The following is a 21471-nucleotide window of genomic DNA, read 5'->3' on the forward strand; positions in this document are numbered from 1 at the left end:
ATTCAGTCTTCCCAGCCTGGTGCAGGTCTACAATTTTGTTTCTGGTGTCCTTTGACAGCTCTTTGGTCTTGGCCATAGTGGAGTTTGGAGTGTGACTGTTTGAGGTTGTGGACAGGTGTCTTTTATACTGATAACAAGTTCAAACAGGTGCCATTAATACAGGTAACGAGTGGAGGACAGAGGAGCCTCTTAAAGAAGAAGTTACAGGTCTGTGAGAGCCAGAAATCTTGCTTGTTTGTAGGTGACCAAATACTTATTTTCCACCATAATTTGCAAATAAATTCATTAAAAGTCCTACAATGTGATTTTCTGGATTTTTTTTTTCTCATTTTGTCTGTCATAGTTGAAGTGTACCTATGATGAAAATTACAGGCCTCTCTCGTATTTTTAAGTGGGAGAACTTGCACAATTGGTGGCTGACTAAATACCTTTTTGCCCCACTGTATATATCCAATACTCTATATCCAGTACTATGTATCCAGTACTATATATCCAATACTCTATATCCAGTACTATATATCCAGTACTATATATCCAGTACTATATATCCAATACTCTATATCCAGTACTATATATCCAATACTCTATATCCAATACTATATATCCAGTACTATATATCCAGTACTATATATCCAATACTCTATATCCAGTACTATATATCCAATACTCTATATCCAATACTATATATCCAGTACTATATATCCAATACTCTATATCCAGTACTACTATACATCATACTCTATACAGGTCAATGATCGAGACGTTTAAAAAGGGAAGGCATTAGCTAATACAGTGAAACCTAAGAATTGACTGTCTTCTTTCTGTTTTCCTCTGTCCTGTTGATCACATTTGTCTCGTTTGAACTTGTGTCGTTTATCTGTGTATGCATCATCACGTGGCTTGCTGTTTCAAATCCTTTGGGGATATTCTGTTGAATACCATTTGGCTCTTTAGAAACTAAGGAAGGAAAGATGAGGACATCTATAATTTAGAATTTGCTGGCTTTGGTTAGTTAATAATGGTGGCTTTGGTTAGTTATTAATGGTGGCTTTGGTTAGCTATTAATGGTGGCTTTGGTTAGCTATTAATGGTGGCTTTGGTTAGCTATTAATGGTGGCTTTGGTTAGCTATTAATGGTGGCTTTGGTTAGCTATTAATGGTGGCTTTGGTTAGCTATTAATGGTGGTTTTGGTTAGTTATTAATGATGGCTTTGGTTAGTTATTAATGGTTGCTTTGGTTAGATATTTATGGTTGCTTTGGTTAGTTATTTATGGTGGCGTTGGTTAGTTATTAATGGTTGCTTTGGTTAGTTATTTATGGTGGCTTTGGTCAGTGATTTTTGGTGGCTTTGGTCAGTGATTTTTGGTGACTTTGGTCAGTGATTGTTGGTGGCTTTGGTTAGTTATTTATGCCTCTGGGATATCGTTACTTATTTATGCTTCTGGGATTTGTTTAGTTATTTATGCCTCTGGGATTTGAGAGTAGTTGTGGGGGCAATTATAATGTATTTTCTAATGCAGGACTTGTTGTGTTGGTGTGGGCTGATTAAAATGTAATCCACTGTAGTTGGTATTCTTCCAATGCTAGCTGATCCTCTAGTCTACTCCATGATCCATCATTCTGTCTAATGTTGTTGTTGTTTTCTCTCCCTTCCACAGACTGATCCCAGATCTGTTTGTGCTGTATAGCGATGGCCATAAGAGTTAGATAGGATATGATATTAAGGCAAAGCATTAGCTATACAGCACAAACAGATCTAGGACCAGGCTTGTCCCTCTCCTTCAAACCTCTTGTCTGTTTGCCCTGTTACTTGTTTGCTGATTAGAGTTTGGCCTTGAAGGGCTCTATGTAATATTAAAGTACTGTGACCTCTCTATGCCTCCTCAACCAATAAGATCAGAGCGTGCTAAATAAGTGACAAATCCTCTTCAAATCCCCTCGGTCGTGCACGTGACCTAATAAATGTAGTACTGAAATCAGAGGATGACGTTATCTTTCAGAGACCTACTCCTGATGCTGCCAAGGGATGAACTACACACACACACATACATACCGATCTCGTCACTGAATCAGACATGCTAAAGGATTATTGCTAAGTAGTGTCCGGCTAAAACACGAAAATGTTGACAATGTTTGCTAGAACATTTACCTTAGCTCCACTTTCCTCACCAATACTACTGCTTGATACTACTACTAGATACTACTACTAGATATTACTACTAAATATTACTACTAGATACTACAACTAGATATTACTACTAGATACTACTACTATATACTACTATTAGATATTATTACTATATTACTACTAGATACTTCTACTAGATACTACTACTAGATATTACTACTATATACTACTACTAGATATTACTACTCTATACTACTATATTACTACTAGATACTACGACTAGATATTACTACTATATACTACTACTAGATATTACTACTATATACTACTACTGTATACTACTACTATATACTACTACTGTATACTACTACTATATACTACTACTAGATATTACTACTATATACTACTACTAGATATTACTACTAGATACTACTACTAGGTATTACTACTATATACTACTACTGTATTACTACTATATACTACTACTATATACTACTACTAGATACTACTACTAGATATTACTACTATATACTACTACTAGATATTACTACTATATACTACTACTATATACTACTACTAGATATTACTACTAGATATTACTACTATATACTACTACTATATTACTACTAGATACTACTACAAGATACTACTACTAGATTTGACTAGCTACTACTACTATATTTGACTAGATACTACTACTAGATACTACTACTAGATACTACAACTAGATACTACTACTAGATATTACTACTAGATACTACTACTATATTACTACTAGATACTACTACTATATTACTACTAGATACTACTACAAGATACTACAACTATATTTTACTAGATACTAATACTAGCTGCTACTACTAGATATTACTACTAGATATTACTACTAGATACTACTACTATATTACTACTAGATACTACTACTAGATACTACTACTACTACTAATACTACTACTACTACTACTAGATATGACTACTAGATACTAGTAGGTACTTCTAGATACTACATTGAACAAAAATATGACTAGATACCAACAATGCCCTCAATCTGTAAGTCACTTTGGATAAAAGTGCCTGCTAAGTGGCATATATCATTGTTATATTAGCTTTCATTTTGCATGGAAAACCAGGCTAGACCCTTTGCATGGAAAACCAGGCTAGACCCTTTGCATGGAAAACCAGGCTAGACACTTTGCATGGTAGACCAAGCTAGGTTGCCTTGCCTCCATGGATAGTTGGGCTGTCATCCATCCATGTATTGTCCCATGTCCATGTCCATCCTCTCTTTGTTCATATCGGTCTGTATGTTAACCTGTTTGTGTGTACAGTGAAAGCATGCTTTCCGTATGATAGAAAGCACTTGTTATTGTGAAGTCTCCTATATATTACAAGAGGTCACCTTCACCTTAACCCTTAAACCCAACAATAGAATGGTCCCCAGTCTCCACTAATGTGTTGCAGTATAGAGCGTTTTTCTAGTTACGTGTCCCCCACTGTGTTGTCTGTCTGTATATAACACAATATAACCCGCGATAGGACAGCCCCTACACCCCACCAATATACTACAGTGTTTCTGTCTGTCTGTATATAACATAATATAACCCGCGATAGGACAGCCCCTACACCCCACCAATATACTACAGTGTTTCTGTCTGTCTGTATATAACACAATATAACCCGCGATAGGACAGCCCCTACACCCCACCAATATACTACAGTGTTTCTGTCTGTCTGTATATAACATAATATAACCCGCGATAGGACAGCCCCTACACCCCACCAATATACTACAGTGTTTCTGTCTGTCTAGAGCGTTTTGCTAGTGACGTCCTCTGTCCTCCATTGTCTCAACAGCTCCTCCTCTATGTTGTGAGTCTCTACTAAATTATTATGGTCACCATGACCGGAGACTGATCTCTCAGTCTGTGAGCTTCTGGGAAGGTGCGTATCTGTGTTGGTGATGTGATGGTGGCATCATTTGGGCCCGTATTCAAAATCTGTCTTTTCTTCGGAGTAGGAGTGCTGATCTAGGACCAGGTCACCCCTTCTCCATATAATCTGACACAATCTGATCTAGGATCAGATCCCTCCTGTCCATGTCATCTTATTCGTTCTGATCTAAAAGGCTAAACTGATCCTAGACCAGCACCTTTTTACTCTGAGACTCTTTGTAGCAGAGATCCTGGGCAGAGAGCCAGTAGAAATGGTCTGGACTTAATGTTGTTGACATCCCCCCTGTCGTTTTATTGACTTAGAATGACCTTTCAGACAGTTGGATACCTATAGCAATATATATATATATATATATACACTTTCTACTTTCAGATTATTCATATTTTGCGTTGATCTTTATTCATAAAATCTCTTTATTTATACATGTTAATCTTATTTAGATAAAATCTCTTTATTTATACAGGTTAGTCTGATTGATATAAAATATATTTATTTATACAGGTTAGTCTGATTGATATAAAATATCTTTATTTATACAGGTTAATCTCCTTTAGATAAAAATCTCTTTATTTATACAGGTTAATCTGATTGAGATAAAATCTCTTTATTTATACAGGTTAGTCTGATTGAGATAAAATCTCTTTATTTATACAGGTTAGTCTGATTGAGATAAAATCATTTTATACAGGTTAGTCTGATTGAGATAAAATCATTTTACACAGGTTAGTCTGATTGAGATAAATCTATTTATACAGGTTAGTCTGATTGAGATAAAATCTCTTTATTTATACAGGTTAGTCTGATTGAGATAAATCTATTTATACAGGTTAGTCTGATTGAGATAAAATCTATTTACACAGGTTAGTCTGATTGAGATAAAATCTCTTTATTTATACAGGTTAGTCTGATTGAGATAAATCTATTTATACAGGTTAGTCTGATTGAGATAAAATCTATTTACACAGGTTAGTCTGATTGAGATAAAATCTCTTTATTTATACAGGTTAGTCTGATTGAGATAAATCTATTTATACAGGTTAGTCTGATTGAGATAAAAATGTGTTTTTACCCGAGAGAACCTTACTATCTGTAGTTTTATACAGTGACACATTGACACACGTTAATACAGTATATCTCCATTGAAATAATCAACACAGTTTATTATTTAAAGGTGAGACATAAAAAATTAAATACAAATGTCTATGTTGATTGTGTTGTTTTACTATGTTGTCCTTCTTTGTAGTGTTGCTTGTTGACCGTTGTGATCTTGTGTCTGTGGTTGTTTCCGTGGTAACGATGCTGCATTGTCTCAGCGTTTCATCCATTGATAATAGTGTTATCTCTCCATGGCTAAAGGAAGTCTGCCGTAGGCCTATGTACAGTGCACTTCCACTTAAAGTGATCAACAGCTTCTAGTGATCAAGCTGATTTTCTCTGAAACTAAGCATATCAAAGGGGTATATTACAAAGAAGGATCAAGAAGTTCGCCAGCTAACTTGCCTAAGTATTCTGAAATTACTTTGCGCTTGACATGGTCATGGTCTAATGTCTTGCTTTTTTAACGAATCAGAAAATTCTACAGTTATTTATGGTTGTTTATCAAAGTTACCTGGCTAACTCATTGATCCTGTTTTTTGTAGCATACCCCTCATTTTGTTTTCCAGGCTATACTGTGACTAGCCTGCTACAGACACCCACCATAATCCACGAGGTTTCCCTCGGGAGACGGTTTTCCTCCCTCAATTAACAATGTTCCTGCAGCATAACCAGCTAATGCAGTTAGCTTTAGGTCTAGGATTTCTGAGACTATGCTCTGTCCGAAATTAACAGAGGACACAATTATCTAGTGCAAGAGGCTGAGAGCCTAATCAAACTTTTATCACCACACCAGGGGGTGGGGGAGGATAATGCTATCGAACATAACTAGCTCATCATTGAGCTTCTCTCTTAAATAATGCATTATAATAATCATTATTAGAACTGTGGACGTTTTAGATAGAATCCTCATTGGAGGCTGCTGCGTAATGGTGATTGGGAGTTTAGCAATGTTTGAGTCTTGAGACGGGAAATAAATATGTTTTGAATTATAACTTTATTTTTCCAGTCTCTTATTAGTGCTTCTGCTAAAGTGTGTTTGTTTTTCTATTGAAGGTGTCAATAGGTTACTGGGCAATGGGACATACGAGGCTGCATTTCCTCCGCACGAGGTAAGAACATTGTTGGCCTCTCTCAATAAGAGAGTCTTTAAAAAAATAATGTTTGTTTTATTACCTTTATCTAACTAGGCAAGTCAGTTAAGAACAAATTCTTATTTTCAATGACAGCCTAGGAACAGTGAGTTAACTGCCTGTTCAGGGGCAGAACGACAGATTTGTACCTTGTCAGCTCGGGGGATTTGAACTTGCAACCTTCTGGTTACTAGTCCAACACTCTAACCATTAGGCTACCATGCCTACCACTTTGAAGATGCTAAATTATTAAAATACAGGGCCTTATGAAAGTATTCACCCCCTTGGTATTTTTCATATTTTGTTGCCTTACAACCTGGAATTAAAATGTATTTTGGGGGAGGATTTGTATAACTTGATTTACACAACATGCCTACCACTTTGAAGATGCAAAATATGTTTTATTGTGAAACAAACAAGAAATAAGACAAAAAAACTGAAAACTGTAGCGTGCATAACTATTCACCCCCCCAAAGTCAATACTTTGTAGAGCCACCTTTTGCAGCAATTACAGCTGCAAGTCTCTTGGGGTATGTCTCTATAAACTTGACACATCTAGTCACTGGGATTTAAGCCCATTCTTCAAGGCAAAACTGCTCCAGCTCTTTCAAGTTGGATGGGTTCCGCTGGCGTACAGCAATCTTTAAGTCATACCACAGATTCTCAATTGGATTGAGGTCTGGGCTTTGACTAGGCCATTCCAAGACATATAAATGTTTCCCCTTAAACCACTCGAGTGTTGCTTTAGCAGTATGCTTAGGGTCATTGTCCTGCTGGAAGGTGAACCTCTGTCCCAGTCTCAAATCTCTGGTAGACTGAAACATGTTTCCCTCAAGAATTACCCTGTATTTAGCCCCTATCCATCATTCCTTCAATTCTGACCAGTTTCAAAGTCCCCGTAGATGAAAAACATCCTCACAGCATGATGCTGCCTCCAACATGCTTCACTGTGGGGAAGGTGTTGTCGGGGTGATGAGAGGTGTTGGGTTTGTGCCAGACATAGTGCTTACCTTGATGGCCAAAAAGCTAAATTTTTGTCTCATCTGACCAGAGCACCTTCTTCCATATGTTTGGGGAGTCTCCCACATGCCTTTTGGCGAACACCAAACGTGTTTTCTTATTTTCTTCTTTAAGCAATGGCTTTTTTCTGGCCACTTTTCCGTAAAGCCCAGCTCTGTGGACTGTACGGCTTAAAGTGGTCCTATGGACAGATACTCCAATCTCTGCTGTGGAGCTTTGTAGCTCCTTCAGGGTTATCTTTGGTCTCTTTGTAGCCTCTCTGATTAATGCCTGGTTGTGAGTTTGGGTGGGCAGCCCTCCCTTGGCAGGTTGATTGTGGTGCCATATTCTTTCCATTTTTTAATAATGGATTTAATGGTGCTCTGTGGGATGTTCAAAGTTTCTGATATTTTTTTATAACCCAATCTTGATCTGTACTTCTCCACAACTTTGTCCCTGACCTGTTTGGAGAGCTCCTTGGTCTTCATGGTGCCCCTTGCTTGGTGGTGCCCCTTGCTTAGTGGTGTTGCAGACTCTGGGGCGTTTCAGAACAGGTTAATACACTGATATCATGTGACACAGGTGGACTTTATTTAACTAATTATGTGACTTCTGAAGGTAATTGGTTGCACCAGATCTTATTTAGGGGCTTCATAGCAACGGGGTTGAATACATATGGACTTTTCTGTTTTAAACTTTTTATAATTTTTGAACCAAGTAATTTTTTTCATTTCACTTCACAAATGTGGACTATTTTGTGCATGTCCATTACATGAAATCCAAATAAAAATCAATCTAAATGACAGGTTGTAATGCAACAACATAGGAAAAACGCCAAGGGGGATGAATACGTTTGCAAGGCACTGTATAAATGCTGTCTAGACATACCCCTTGTTGGGTGTGTTTCCTGTGGCGTAGTCGAGTGGTTTTGAATGATTCAGAACTCCACCTGTTACACGAGGCTATTTGCTTCTGTTTTTAGGGAGGATACAAAAGTATGGGATTAGGCTAGTGTCAACCTGTCTACTCGTGTGAATTCTCTACGTTTTCTGTTTCTGTCCCTTGACGGCTATAGAAGAGTTGGCTACAGCCCCATACAATATGAACTAGGCTAGGCGTCATTAAATACCTGTCTTCCAGTCATGTTAATTGTGTTCTGTGTTCTGTACTTCTTTTTTCAGGGTGGATACAAGAGCAGACACCCTATTAAGACTCACGGTGCCCAGAACCACAGACACCTGCTGTACGAGAGGTGGGCTCGCTGGGGCATGTGGTACAAGTACCAGCCTCTCGACCTTATCAGGTAACCACTGGTGTGTGTGCCTGTGTGTATGTGTGTGGAGTCTGTATTATGAGCCCGGGCTCTCCTCTCTGGCTCCAGACATGTCATTTTTCAGGAATTAAACCTCTCCACAGGAAACCCCAGGCTAACTTTCCTTCTCAGGAGTCGTTTCTGAATTAAATAGAGTAGCTAGGTCTGATCTGTTCCAATTTAAAAGTCGACCCACGGCCACGGGAGGCCCGGGGAGTTTTTGCTAATTTGTCTTCTCATTGGACTTCTTTCCTCTGCGTTTCATACAACTAGGTCTAAACAAGTCAAATTTAGAGGTCCACTCCAGTCGTGAGGTTTCTTGTTCATTTGGACTTATTTTCTCTGCATTTAACACAACTGAAATCCAGCTGTACAGTGGGTGTGACTCTGAATAGGTCCAGTTTAAAAGTTCATCGCCTAGTCGGGAGGTTTTTTTGCTAGTTTTTTGTTGGACTCGTTCAACCCTGATGAAGGTCTATTGACAAAATGTTGGTGTGAGATGCATTAAAATTGTTAGTTGTGCATCCAAGACCACCTACTTGTATGTGGTGAAATTGCTTCACTTTCTATGAATAGTTTTCTTGTCCATCCACCTACAGTAGAAGCACGACATATGTGCATGATATACTTATTTTAATTCATGGACGTATTTCCTGTCAGTCAAATAATGGTGTTTTCTTGTCACATACACCAGATAGGTGCAGTGAAATGTGTTGTTTTAGCAAATTAGGTGCCTTGCTCAAGGGCACATCGGCAGATTTTTCACCTTGTCGGCTCGGGTATTCGAACCAGTGACCTTTACATTACTGGGCCAACGCTGTACCTGCTGCCGCTAGGGGGTCCAATTGAATCAGTCCATGTCGGGGAGTTTTTGCCAATTTATCTTCTTTATTGGACTTGTTCCCTGCCACGCCTGTTCTTTGCCTGGTTGGTTACAAGGTACTTGTTCCCTGCCACGCCTGTTCTTTGCCTGGTTGGTTACAAGGTACTTGTTCCCTGCCACGCCTGTTCTTTGCCTGGTTGGTTACAAGGTACTTGTTCCCTGCCACGCCTGTTCTTTGCCTGGTTGGTTACAAGGTACTTGTTCCCTGCCACGCCTGTTCTTTGCCTTGTTGGTTACAAGGTACTTGTTCCCTGCCACGCCTGTTATTTTTGCCTGGTTGGTTACAAGGTACTTGTTCCCTGCCACGCCTGTTCTTTGCCTGGTTGGTTACAAGGTACTTGTTCGCTGCCACGCCTGTTCTTTGCCTGGTTGGTTACAAGGTACTTGTTCGCTGCCACGCCTGTTCTTTGCCTGGTTGGTTACAAGGTACTTGTTCCCTGCCACGCCTGTTCTTTGCCTGGTTGGTTACATGTTACTTGTTCCCTGCCACGCCTGTTCTTTGCCTGGTTGGTTACAAGGTACTTGTTCCCTGCCACGCCTGTTCTTTGCCTGGTTGGTTACAAGGTACTTGTTCCCTGCCACGCCTGTTCTTTGCCTTGTTGGTTACAAGGTACTTGTTGACTGCCAGGCAAATACAGCTGGGTCTGAATTGAAAGATCGACCATGTTGGGATTAGCTTTTGCTAATTTATCTTGTTCATTGGACTCTCCTCTCCAGGCGTTACTTTGGGGAGAAGATTGGGCTGTACTTTGCCTGGCTGGGTTGGTACACTGGCATGCTGATCCCGGCAGCTCTTGTGGGTCTCCTCGTTTTCCTCTACGGATTTCTTACCATGGACACCAGCCAAGTCAGGTCAGTCAGGACACACCACACCGGAGCTTCTGTGTCCCAAATGATACCCTCTTCCCTTTGACCCGGGCTCTTATAGGCGTCCCGAATGATATTCTCTTACCTTTGACCCGAGCTCTTATAGGCGTCCAGAATGATACCCTCTTCCCTTTGACCCGAGCTCTTATAGGCATCCCGAATGATACCCTCTTTTCCCTTTGCCCGAGCCCTTATAGGCGTCCCGAATGATACCCTATTCCCTAGATAGTGCACAACAGAGCCTATGGGCCCTAGTCAAAAGTCATGACACTATAAAGAGATTAGGGTGCCAGTCAGGACACCCCACAACTCTCAATGATATTGTTATTGATCTGACAGCTTGTGTATACAGCCTGCAGATTTGAAAGGGTTTATATTAACCCTAAGCCTAGCCTTAAACCTAAACTTAACACCCCTAACCCCCCTAACCTTGAACCTAAACTTAACACCCCTAACCCCTAACCTTGAACCTAAACTTAACACCCCTAACCCCTAACCTTGAACCTAAACTTAACACCCCTAACCCCTAACCTTAACTTTAAACCTAAACTTAACACCCTTAACCTTAACTTTAAACCTAAACTTAACACCCCTAACCCCTAACCTTAACTTTAAACCTAAACTTAACACCCCTAACCCCCTAACCTTAACTTTAAACCTAAACTTAACACCCTTAACCTTAACTTTAAACCTAAACTTAACACCCCTAACCTTAACTTTAATACATTTCGATCTCTTTATGTCTGATCTCTATGTCTGGTTCAAATGTTAATGAAGTTTTCCTATGTCTGTCCCTTCAGTAAAGAGATATGTGAGGCCAACACTACTATCATGTGTCCTATGTGTGAGGAGAACTGCAACACCTGGAAACTCAGTGACAGCTGTGTCTATGCAAAGGTCAGTAATTAAACCATTAATCTATTCTGTTCTGTTACATTCTATTCTGTTCTATTAAATTCTGTTCTATTATATTCTGTTCTATTCTGTTCTGTTATATTCTGTTCCATTCTATTCTGTTCTATTATATTCTGTTCTATTATATTCTGTTCTATTCTATTCTGTTCTATTCTGTTTTATTATATTCTGTTCTATTCTGTTTTATTTTATTCTGTTCCGTTCTATTCTGTTCTGTTCCGTTCTATTCTGTTCTATTCTGTTCTATTCTGTTCTATTCTGTTCTATTCTGTTTTATTCTGTTCTATTCCGTTCTATTCTGTTCTGTTCCGTTCTATTCTGTTCTATTCTGTTCTATTCTGTTCTATTCTGTTCTATTCTGTTTTATTCTGTTTTATTCTGTTCTATTCTGTTCTATTCTGTTCTATTCTGTTTTATTCTGTTCTATTCTGTTCTATTCTGTTTTATTATATTCTGTTCTATTCTGTTTTATTTTATTCTGTTCCGTTCTATTCTGTTCTGTTCCGTTCTATTCTGTTCTATTCTGTTCTATTCTGTTCTATTCTGTTCTATTCTGTTTTATTCTGTTCTATTCTGTTCTATTCTGTTCTATTCTGTTTTATTCTGTTTTATTCTGTTTTATTCTGTTCTATTCTGTTCTATTCTGTTCTATTATATTCTGTTCTATTCTGTTATATTATATTCTGTTATATTATATTCTGTTCTATTCTGTTCTATTATATTCTGTTCTATTCTGTTCTGTTCTATTATATTCTGTTCTATTCTGTTCTATTATATTCTGTTATATTATATTCTGTTCTATTCTGTTCTATTATATTCTGTTCTATTCTGTTCTGTTCTATTATATTCTGTTTTATTCTGTTTTATTCTATTCTGTTCCGTTCTATTATGTTCTATTATGTTCTATTCTGTTCTATTCTGTTCTATTCCACCCTGTTAGCTCAGAGTGGAATATAATATCTGTGTCTATGCAAAGGGCAATTAAATGCTAATCTCTCTTAACAGTTTGAGATCGCCAACATAAATGTGCTAGCTAGCCACACAAAATTTGGTGGCTTCCGAGATTAGTAAGACCCCTGAGGAATTAGAGCTAACAGGTTTAAAAATAGAACACTATGCTGGTATGCTGTAGGTGTAGAAGTACTATAGTAAACAGAAGTACTACTACAGTTAACTAGTACTATTACTCTCCCTGAGTATCAATCACACAACAGTTAACTAGTACTATTACTGTCCCCGAGTATCAATCACACAACAGTTAACTAGTACTATTACTGTCCCCGAGTATCAATCACACAACAGTTAACTAGTACTATTACTGTCCCCGAGTATCAATCACACAACAGTTAACTAGTACTATTACTGTTCCCGTTATCAATCACACAACAGTTAACTAGTACTATTACTGTCCCCGAGTATCAATCACACAACAGTTAAATAGTACTATTACTGTCCCTGAGGATCAATCACACAACAGTTAACTAGTACTATTATGTCCCCAGTATCAATCACACAACAGTTAACTAGTACTATTACTGTCCCCGAATCAATCACACAACAGTTAACTAGTACTATTACTGTCCCCGAGTATCAATCACACAACAGTTAACTAGTACTATTACTGTCCCCGAGTATCAATCACACAACAGTTAACTAGTACTATTACTGTCCCCGAGTATCAATCACACAACAGTTAACTAGTACTATTACTGTCCCCGAGTATCAATCACACAACAGTTAACTAGTACTATTACTGTCCCCAAGTATCAATCACACAACAGTTAACTAGTACTATTACTGTCCCCGAGTATCAATCACACAACAGTTAACTAGTACTATTACTGTCCCCGAGTATCAATCACACAACAGTTAACTAGTACTATTACTGTCCCGGTATCAATCACACAACAGTTAACTAGTACTATTACTGTCCCCGAGTATCAATCACACAACAGTTAACTAGTACTATTACTGTCCCCGACAATCACACAACAGTTAACTAGTACTATTACTCTCCCTGAGTATCAATCACACAACAGTTAACTAGTACTATTACTGTCCCCGAGTATCAATCACACAACAGTTAACTAGTACTATTACTGTCCCCGAGTATCAATCACACAACAGTTAACTAGTACTATTACTGTCCCCGAGTATCAATCACACAACAGTTAACTAGTACTATTACTGTCCCCGAGTATCAATCACACAACAGTTAACTAGTACTATTACTGTCCCCAGTATCAATCACACAACAGTTAACTAGTACTATTACTGTCCCCGAGTATCAATCACACAACAGTTAACTAGTACTATTACTGTCCCCGAGTATCAATCACACAACAGTTAACTAGTACTATTACTGTCCCCGAGTATCAATCACACAACAGTTAACTAGTACTATTACTGTCCCCGAGTATCAATCACACAACAGTTAACTAGTACTATTACTGTCCCCGAGTATCAATCACACAACAGTTAACTAGTACTATTACTGTCCCCGAGTATCAATCACACAACAGTTAACTAGTACTATTACTGTCCCCGAGTATCAATCACACAACAGTTAACTAGTACTATTACTGTCCCCGAGTATCAATCGCACAACAGTCGATGCATGTTATTGTTAAGCTATGCCGAGCAGTCATGACAGAAATGCTTAATGCAGGGTTATTCAAATCTTACCCTATGAGGTCCAGACTACTGCTGCTTTTAGGTTCTGCCTAATAATGAATCACACCTACCCGGTGTCCCAGGTCTAAATCAGTCTCTAATTAGAGGGGAAGAAAGAACGAAAATATTGGAAGTGGCTTCAAGGTCCAGAGTTGAATTTGAGGGGCTTTAGCGGCTGTATGACCTGTCACAACGTATGTGGATGTGATGTGGAAATCTTTTCATGCAGAAGTGAAGTGGGCAAAACTGGTTGAAAGGACATCATTACAATCAGTTTGCTTTTGCTGTGATATTATATTGTAAATGTTCCGAGTGATGGTACCCCATTCCGGTGAGTAATGATAACAATATGCCGTCTACCAGATGCTTTTATCCAAAGCGGCAGGCATGCAAACATTTTTATGAGAGTATTGATTATGCAGTCGCTCTAGAATCTGCTTTCTTTTCCCACTGCAGTTCTGACATTTGGCATGGCAATTTTCAATGATGTTTTGTCCAATTTGTCACAGATATGCACTGACGGGCGGGACATTGTGTTGACGTGTCACGTTATTTAACAATTTCATGCTGTAAAGGTGTGGTGTGGTTAAAATCGTAGCCCTCGTGTTGGAGTGTGACGATCAGACAGTTTTATGTGTAATATTGTGATGATTTTACATTTTTTTGTTTGTTTTTGTGGTTATTGTACCCTGATTGGTGAATTTTTTAAGCAATCACATAATATGCGGGGAATTGATTTAGCAAACAAAACAACAAAAATCTTCAAGCACAGAATGGCAAAATCCTGGATGGACTGATTATTTACCAGTTACAATGAATAGAACTGGAAGAAAATTGTTTATGTAGATCAATGTGTTTTGTTTTTGCAGGTGACCCATCTCTTCGACAATGGAGGAACTGTGTTCTTTGCTATCTTTATGGCAATATGGGGTAGGTAAAGAGATGATTTTGTATTTTTCTGTGGCCTCTCTCTCTCTCTCTCTCTCGCTTTCAATTCAATTCAATTCAATTCAAGGGCTTTATTGGCATGGGAAACATGTGTTAACATTGCCAAAGCAAGTGAGGTAGACAACATACAAAGTGAATATATAAAGTGAAAAACAACAAAAATTAACAGTAAACATTACACATACAGAAGTTTCAAAACAGTAAAGACATTACAAATGTCATATTATATATATATACAGTGTTCTAACAATGTACAAATGGCTAAAGGACACAAGATAAAATAAATAAGCATAAATATGGGTTGTATTTACAATGGTGTTTGTTCTTCACTGGTTGCCCTTTTCTCGTGGCAACAGGTCACAAATCTTGCTGCTGTGATGGCACACTGTGGAATTTCACCCAGTAGATATGGGAGTTTTTCAAAATTGGATTTGTTTTCGAATTCTTTGTGGATCTGTGTAATCTGAGGGAAATATGTCTCTCTAATATGGTCATACATTGGGCAGGAGGTTAGGAAGTGCAGCTCAGTTTCCACCTCATTTTGTGGGCAGTGAGCACATAGCCTGTCTTCTCTTGAGAGCCATGTCTGCCTACGGCGGCCTTTCTCAATAGCAAGGCTATGCTCACTGAGTCTGTACATAGTCAAGGCTTTCCTTAATTTTGGGTCAGTCACAGTGGTCAGGTATTCTGCCGCTGTGTACTCTCTGTGTAGGGCCAAATAGCATTCTAGTTTGCTCTGTTTTTTTGTTAATTCTTTCCAATGTGTTAAGTAGTTATCTTTTTGTTTTCTCATGATTTGGTTGGGTCTAATTGTGCTGCTGTCCTGGGGCTCTGTAGTGTGTGTTTGTGTTTGTGAACAGAGCCCCAGGACCAGCTTGCTTAGGGGACTCTTCTCCAGGTTCATCTCTCTGTAGGTGATGGCTTTGTTATGGAAGGTTTGTGAATCGCTTCCTTTTAGGTGGTTGTAGAATTTAACAGCTCTTTTCTGGATTTTGATAATTAGTGGGTATCGGCCTAATTCTGCTCTGCATGCATTATTTGGTGTTCTACGTTGTACACGGAGGATATTTTTGCAGAATTCTGCGTGCAGAGTCTCAATTTGGTGTTTGTCCCATTTTGTGAAGTCTTGGTTGGTGAGCGGACCCCAGACCTCACAACCATAAAGGGCAATGGGCTCTATGACTGATTCAAGTATTTTTAGCCAGATCCTAATTGGTATGTTGAAATTTATGTTTCTTTTGATGGCATAGAATGCCCTTCTTGCCTTGTCTCTCAGATCGTTCACAGCTTTGTGGAAGTTACCTGTGGTGCTGATGTTTAGGCCAAGGTATGTATAGTTTTTGTGTGCTCTAGGGCAACAGTGTCTAGATGGAATTTGTATTTGTGGTCCTGGTGACTGGACCTTTTTGGAACACCATTATTTTGGTCTTACTGAGATTTACTGTCAGGGCCCAGGTCTGACAGAATCTGTGCATAAGATCTAGGTGCTGCTGTAGGCCCTCCTTGGTTGGTGGCAGAAGCACCAGATCATCAGCAAACAGCAGACATTTGACTTCGGATTCTAGCAGGGGAGGCCGGGTGCTGCAGACTTTTCTAGTGCCCTCGCCAATTCGTTGATATATATGTTGAAGAGGGTGGGGCTTAAGCTGCATCCCTGTCTAACCCCACGACCCTGTGTGAAGAAATGTGTGTGTTTTTTGCCAATTTTAACCGCACACTTGTTGTTTGTGTACATGGATTTTATAATGTCGTATGTTTTACCCCCAACACCACTTTCCATCAGTTTGTATAGCAGACCCTCATGCCAGATTGAGTCGAAGGCTTTTTTGAAATCAACAAAGCATGAGAAGACTTTGCCTTTGTTTTGGTTTGTTTGATTGTCAATTAGGGTGTGCAGGGTGAATACATGGTCTGTTGTACGGTAATTTGGTAAAAAGCCAATTTGACATTTGCTCAGTACATTGTTTTCATTGAGGAAATGTACGAGTCTGCTGTTAATAATAATGCAGAGGATTTTCCCAAGGTTACTGTTGACACATATTCCACGGTAGTTATTGGGGTCAAATTTGTCTCCACTTTTGTGGATTGGGGTGATCAGTCCTTGGTTCCAAATATTGGGGAAGATGCCAGAGCTAAGTATGATGTTAAAGAGTTTTAGTATAGCCAATTGGAATTTGTTGTCTGTATATTTGATCATTTCATTGAGGATACCATCAACACCACAGGCCTTTTTGGGTTGGAGGGTTTTTATTTTGTCCTGTAACTCTTTCAATGTAATTGGAGAATCCAGTGGGTTCTGGTAGTCTTTAATAGTTGATTCTAAGATCTGTGTTTGATCATGTATATGTTTTTGCTCTTTATTCTTTGTTATAGAGCCAAAAAGATTGGAGAAGTGGTTTACCCATACATCTCCATTTTGGATAGATAATTCTTCGTGTTGTTGTTTGTTTAGTGTTTTCCAATTTTCCCAGAAGTGGTTAGAGTCTATGGATTCTTCAATTGCATTGAGCTGATTTCTGACATGCTGTTCCTTCTTTTTCCGTAGTGTATTTCTGTATTGTTTTAGTGATTCACCATAGTGAAGGCGTAGACTCAGGTTTTCCGGGTCTCTATGTTTTTGGTTGGACAGGTTTCTCAATTTCTTTCTTAGATTTTTGCATTCTTCATCAAACCATTTGTCATTATTGTTAATTTTCTTCGGTTTTCTATTTGAGATTTTTAGATTTGATAGGGAAGCTGAGAGGTCAAATATACTGTTAAGATTTTCTACTGCCAAGTTTACACCTTCACTATTACAGTGGAACGTTTTACCCAGGAAATTGTCTAAGAGGGATTGAATTTGTTGTTGCCTAATTGTTTTTTGGTAGGTTTCCAAACTGCATTCCTTCCATCTATAGCATTTCTTAATGTTACTCAGTTCCTTTGGCTTTGATGCCTCATGATTGAGTATTGCTCTGTTTAAGTAGACTGTGATTTTGCTGTGGTCTGATAGGGGTGTCAGTGGGCTGACTGTGAACGCTCTGAGAGACTCTGGGTTGAGGTCAGTGATAAAGTAGTCTACAGTACTACTGCCAAGAGATGAGCTATAGGTGTACCTACCATAGGAGTCCCCTCGAAGCCTACCGTTGACTATGTACATACCCAGCGTGCGACAGAGCTGCAGGAGTTGTGACCCGTTTTTGTTGGTTATGTTGTCATAGTTGTGCCTAGGGGGGCATATGGGGGAGGGAATGCTGTCACCTCCAGGCAGGTGTTTGTCCCCCTGTGTGCTGAGGGTGTCAGGTTCTTGTCCGGTTCTGGCATTTAGGTCACCACAGACTAGTACATGTCCCTGGGCCTGGAAATGATTGATTTCCCCCTCCAGGATGGAGAAGCTGTCTTCATTAAAATATGGGGATTCTAGTGGGGGATATAGGTAGCACACAGGAGGACATTTTTCTCTGTTAGGATAATTTCTTTTTGAATTTCTAGCCAAATGTAGAATGTTCCTGTTTTGATTAATTTAATGGAGTGAGTTAGGTCTGCTCTATACCAAATTAGCATACCCCCTGAGTCCCTTCCCTGTTTCACACCTGGTAGTTTGGTGGATGGGACTACCAGCTCTCTGTAACCTAGAGGGCAACCAGTGGGTCCATCTCCTCTATACCAGGTTTCTTGCAGGATGACAATGTCTATATTACCGATTTCTTTGGTGAAGTCCGGGTTTCTGCTCTTTAGGCTAAAGGCAGATGACCTCAGGCCTTGGATATTCCAGGATAATATAGTGAATTCTCTCTCTCTGCCTCTCTCCCTCGCTGTCTCTCTCTGCCTCTCTCTCTCTCTATCTGCCTCTCTCTCTCTCTCTCTGCCTCTCTCTCTCTCTCTCTGCCTCTCTCTCTCGCTGTCTCTCTCTCTCTCTCTCTGCCTTTCTCACTGTCTCTCTCTCTCTCGCTCTCTCTCCCTCTCTCTCTCTCTCTGTCTCTGTCTCTCTCTCTCCCTCTCTCTCTCTGCCTCTCTCTCTCTCTCTCTTTCTCTCTCTCTCTCAGCCTTTTCTATTACTGCTGTGGAAAAGTAAATGCAAATGTATTTATAAAGCCCTTTTATGATACACTGAACAACAATATAAACACAACATGTAAAAAGTGTTGGTCCCATGTTTCATGAGCTGAAATAATGATCACAGAAATGTTCCATTTGCACAAAAAGCTTATTTCTCTCAAATGTTGTGGACAAATTTACTTTGCCAAGATAATCCATCCACCTGACAGGTGTGGCATATCAAGAACCTGATTAAACAGCATGATCATTACACATGTGCACCTTGTGCTGGGGACAATAAAAGGCCATGCTAAAATGTGCAGTTTTGTCACATAACACAAAGGCCACTTTAAAATGTGCAGTTATGTCACACAACACAATGCCAGAGACATCTCAAGTTTTGAGGGAGTGTGCAATTGGCATGCTGACTACAGGATTGTCCACCATTGAATGATCATTTCTCTACCATAAGCCGCCTCCAACGTCATTTTAAGAAAATTTGTCAGTTGTCCAACCGGCCTCATAACAGCAGACCACATGTAACCACGCCATCCCAGGACCTCCACATCTGGCATCTTCACCTGCGGGATCGTCTGAGACCAGCCACCCAGACAGCTGATGAAACTGTGGTTTTGCACAACGAAGAATTTCTGCACAAGCTGTCAGAAACCGTCTCAGGGAAGCTCATCTGCTTGCTTGTCGTCTTCACCAGGGTCTTGACCTGACTGCAGTTCGGCGTCGTAACTGACTTCAGTGGGGAAATGCTCACTTTCCATGGCCACTGGCACACTGGAGAAGTGTGCTCATCATGAATGAATCCCGGGTTTCAACTGTACCGGGCAGATGGCAGACAGCATGTATGGCGTTGTGTGGGAGAGCGGTTTGCTGATGTCAGCGTTGTGAACAAAGTGCCCCATGGTGGCGGTGGGGTTACGGCATGGGCAGACATAAGCTACGGACAACAAATACAATTGCATTTTATCAATGGCAATTTGAATGAACAGAGATACCGTGACGAGATCCTCAGGCCCATTGTCGTGCCATTCATCCGCCGCCATTCACCTCATGTTTCAGCATGATAATGTATGGCCCAATGTCGCAAGGATCAGTACATAATTCCTGGAAGCTGAAAATGTGCTAGTTTTTCTATGGCCTGCGTACTCACCAGACATGTCACCCTTTGAGCCTGTTTGGGATGCTCTGGATCCAGCAACTTCACACAGCCATTAAAGAGGAGTGGGACAACATTACACAGGCCACAATCAACAGCTTGATCAACTCTATGCGAAGGAGATGTGTTGCGCGGCAAATGCTGGTCACACCAGATACTGACTGGTTTTCTGATCTTACGCCCCTACCTCTTTTTTTTTAAGGTATCTGTGACCAACAGATGCATATCTGTATTCCCAGTCATGTGACATCCATAGATTAGGGCCTAATGAATGTATTTCAATCGACTGATTACCTTCTATGAACATTAACTCAGTTAATCACTTTGAAGTTGTTGTGTTAATTTGTATGTTCAGTCTATTTGGAGTCCCTAAAGCTTTAAAACAAACAAACAAAAGATATTCGCTCAGTTGCATGATCCAACGGCACAATAGATTTGGTTATTTTCAATCATTTGTGGACAAATACACACGTATAAATGATCACAGAAATGTTCCATTTGCACAAAAAAGCTTATTTCTCTCAAATGTTGTAGACAAATTTACTTTGCCACGATAATCCATCCACCTGACAGGTGTGGCATATCAAGAACCTGATTAAACAGCATAATCATTACACATGTGCACCTTGTGCTGGGGACAATAAAAGGCCACTTTAAAACGTGGACAAATACACACAGACACACCCTTTACCATTACACCGCTGTACCAGTTTTCCACATTGAATCTATTGATCCTTTTAGAGCTTTAATACGTCTCCAAGGCAACCAAATAACATATTCACCTGAGAAATCAACACAATAGCTGGAGAGCATTTTTGACATACAGTAGAAAGTAAAACGGTCTCGGAAACCCGATTCACTTTAAAATACATCTAGAATGTCAATGATTCTACTTGTCCTTTGTCATTTACCTAATAAGACATTTTTATTTTGTGAACATATAGCTAGGGTCCCTGTATTTACTAAAATATATACAGGATATACAGTACCAGTCATACGTTTGGATGTACACTAAATAAATAAAGTTTAAATAAATAAATCAAATATATATATATATATACACACACTACCGTTCAAAAGTTTGGTGTCACTTAGAAATGTTCTTGTTTTTAAAAGAAAAGCTATTTTTTTGTCCGTTAAAATAGTATCAAATTGATCCGAAATACAGTGTAGACATTGTTAATGTTGTAAATGACTATTGTAGCTGGAAACGGCTGATTTTTAATATAATATCTACATAGGCGTACAGAGGCCCATTATCAGCAACCATCACTCCTGTGTTCCAATGGCACGTTGTGTTAGCTAATCCAAGTTTATCATTTTAAAAAGGCTATTTGATCATTAGAGTGTCTAGTTTGAGAAACAGACGCCTCACA

At 39.3% G+C, this 21471-nt stretch overlaps 1 protein-coding gene across 1 annotated transcript in view; it reads left to right on the plus strand.

Annotated features, from left to right (window-relative positions):
- Positions 1–21471, plus strand: part of LOC112256869 (anoctamin-3) — an 86756-nt gene that overhangs the window by 23323 nt on the left and 41962 nt on the right. The window contains exons 10-14 of the mRNA XM_042322741.1: positions 6234–6289; positions 8491–8612; positions 10222–10356; positions 11172–11268; positions 14829–14889. Of these exons, the coding sequence (XP_042178675.1) occupies positions 6234–6289; positions 8491–8612; positions 10222–10356; positions 11172–11268; positions 14829–14889 (471 nt within the window). The remainder of the gene's footprint in view (positions 1–6233; positions 6290–8490; positions 8613–10221; positions 10357–11171; positions 11269–14828; positions 14890–21471) is intronic.

This window comes from Oncorhynchus tshawytscha, linkage group LG01, assembly GCF_018296145.1.
Source record: "Oncorhynchus tshawytscha isolate Ot180627B linkage group LG01, Otsh_v2.0, whole genome shotgun sequence".
In the NCBI taxonomy this organism is placed as follows: domain Eukaryota; kingdom Metazoa; phylum Chordata; class Actinopteri; order Salmoniformes; family Salmonidae; genus Oncorhynchus; species Oncorhynchus tshawytscha.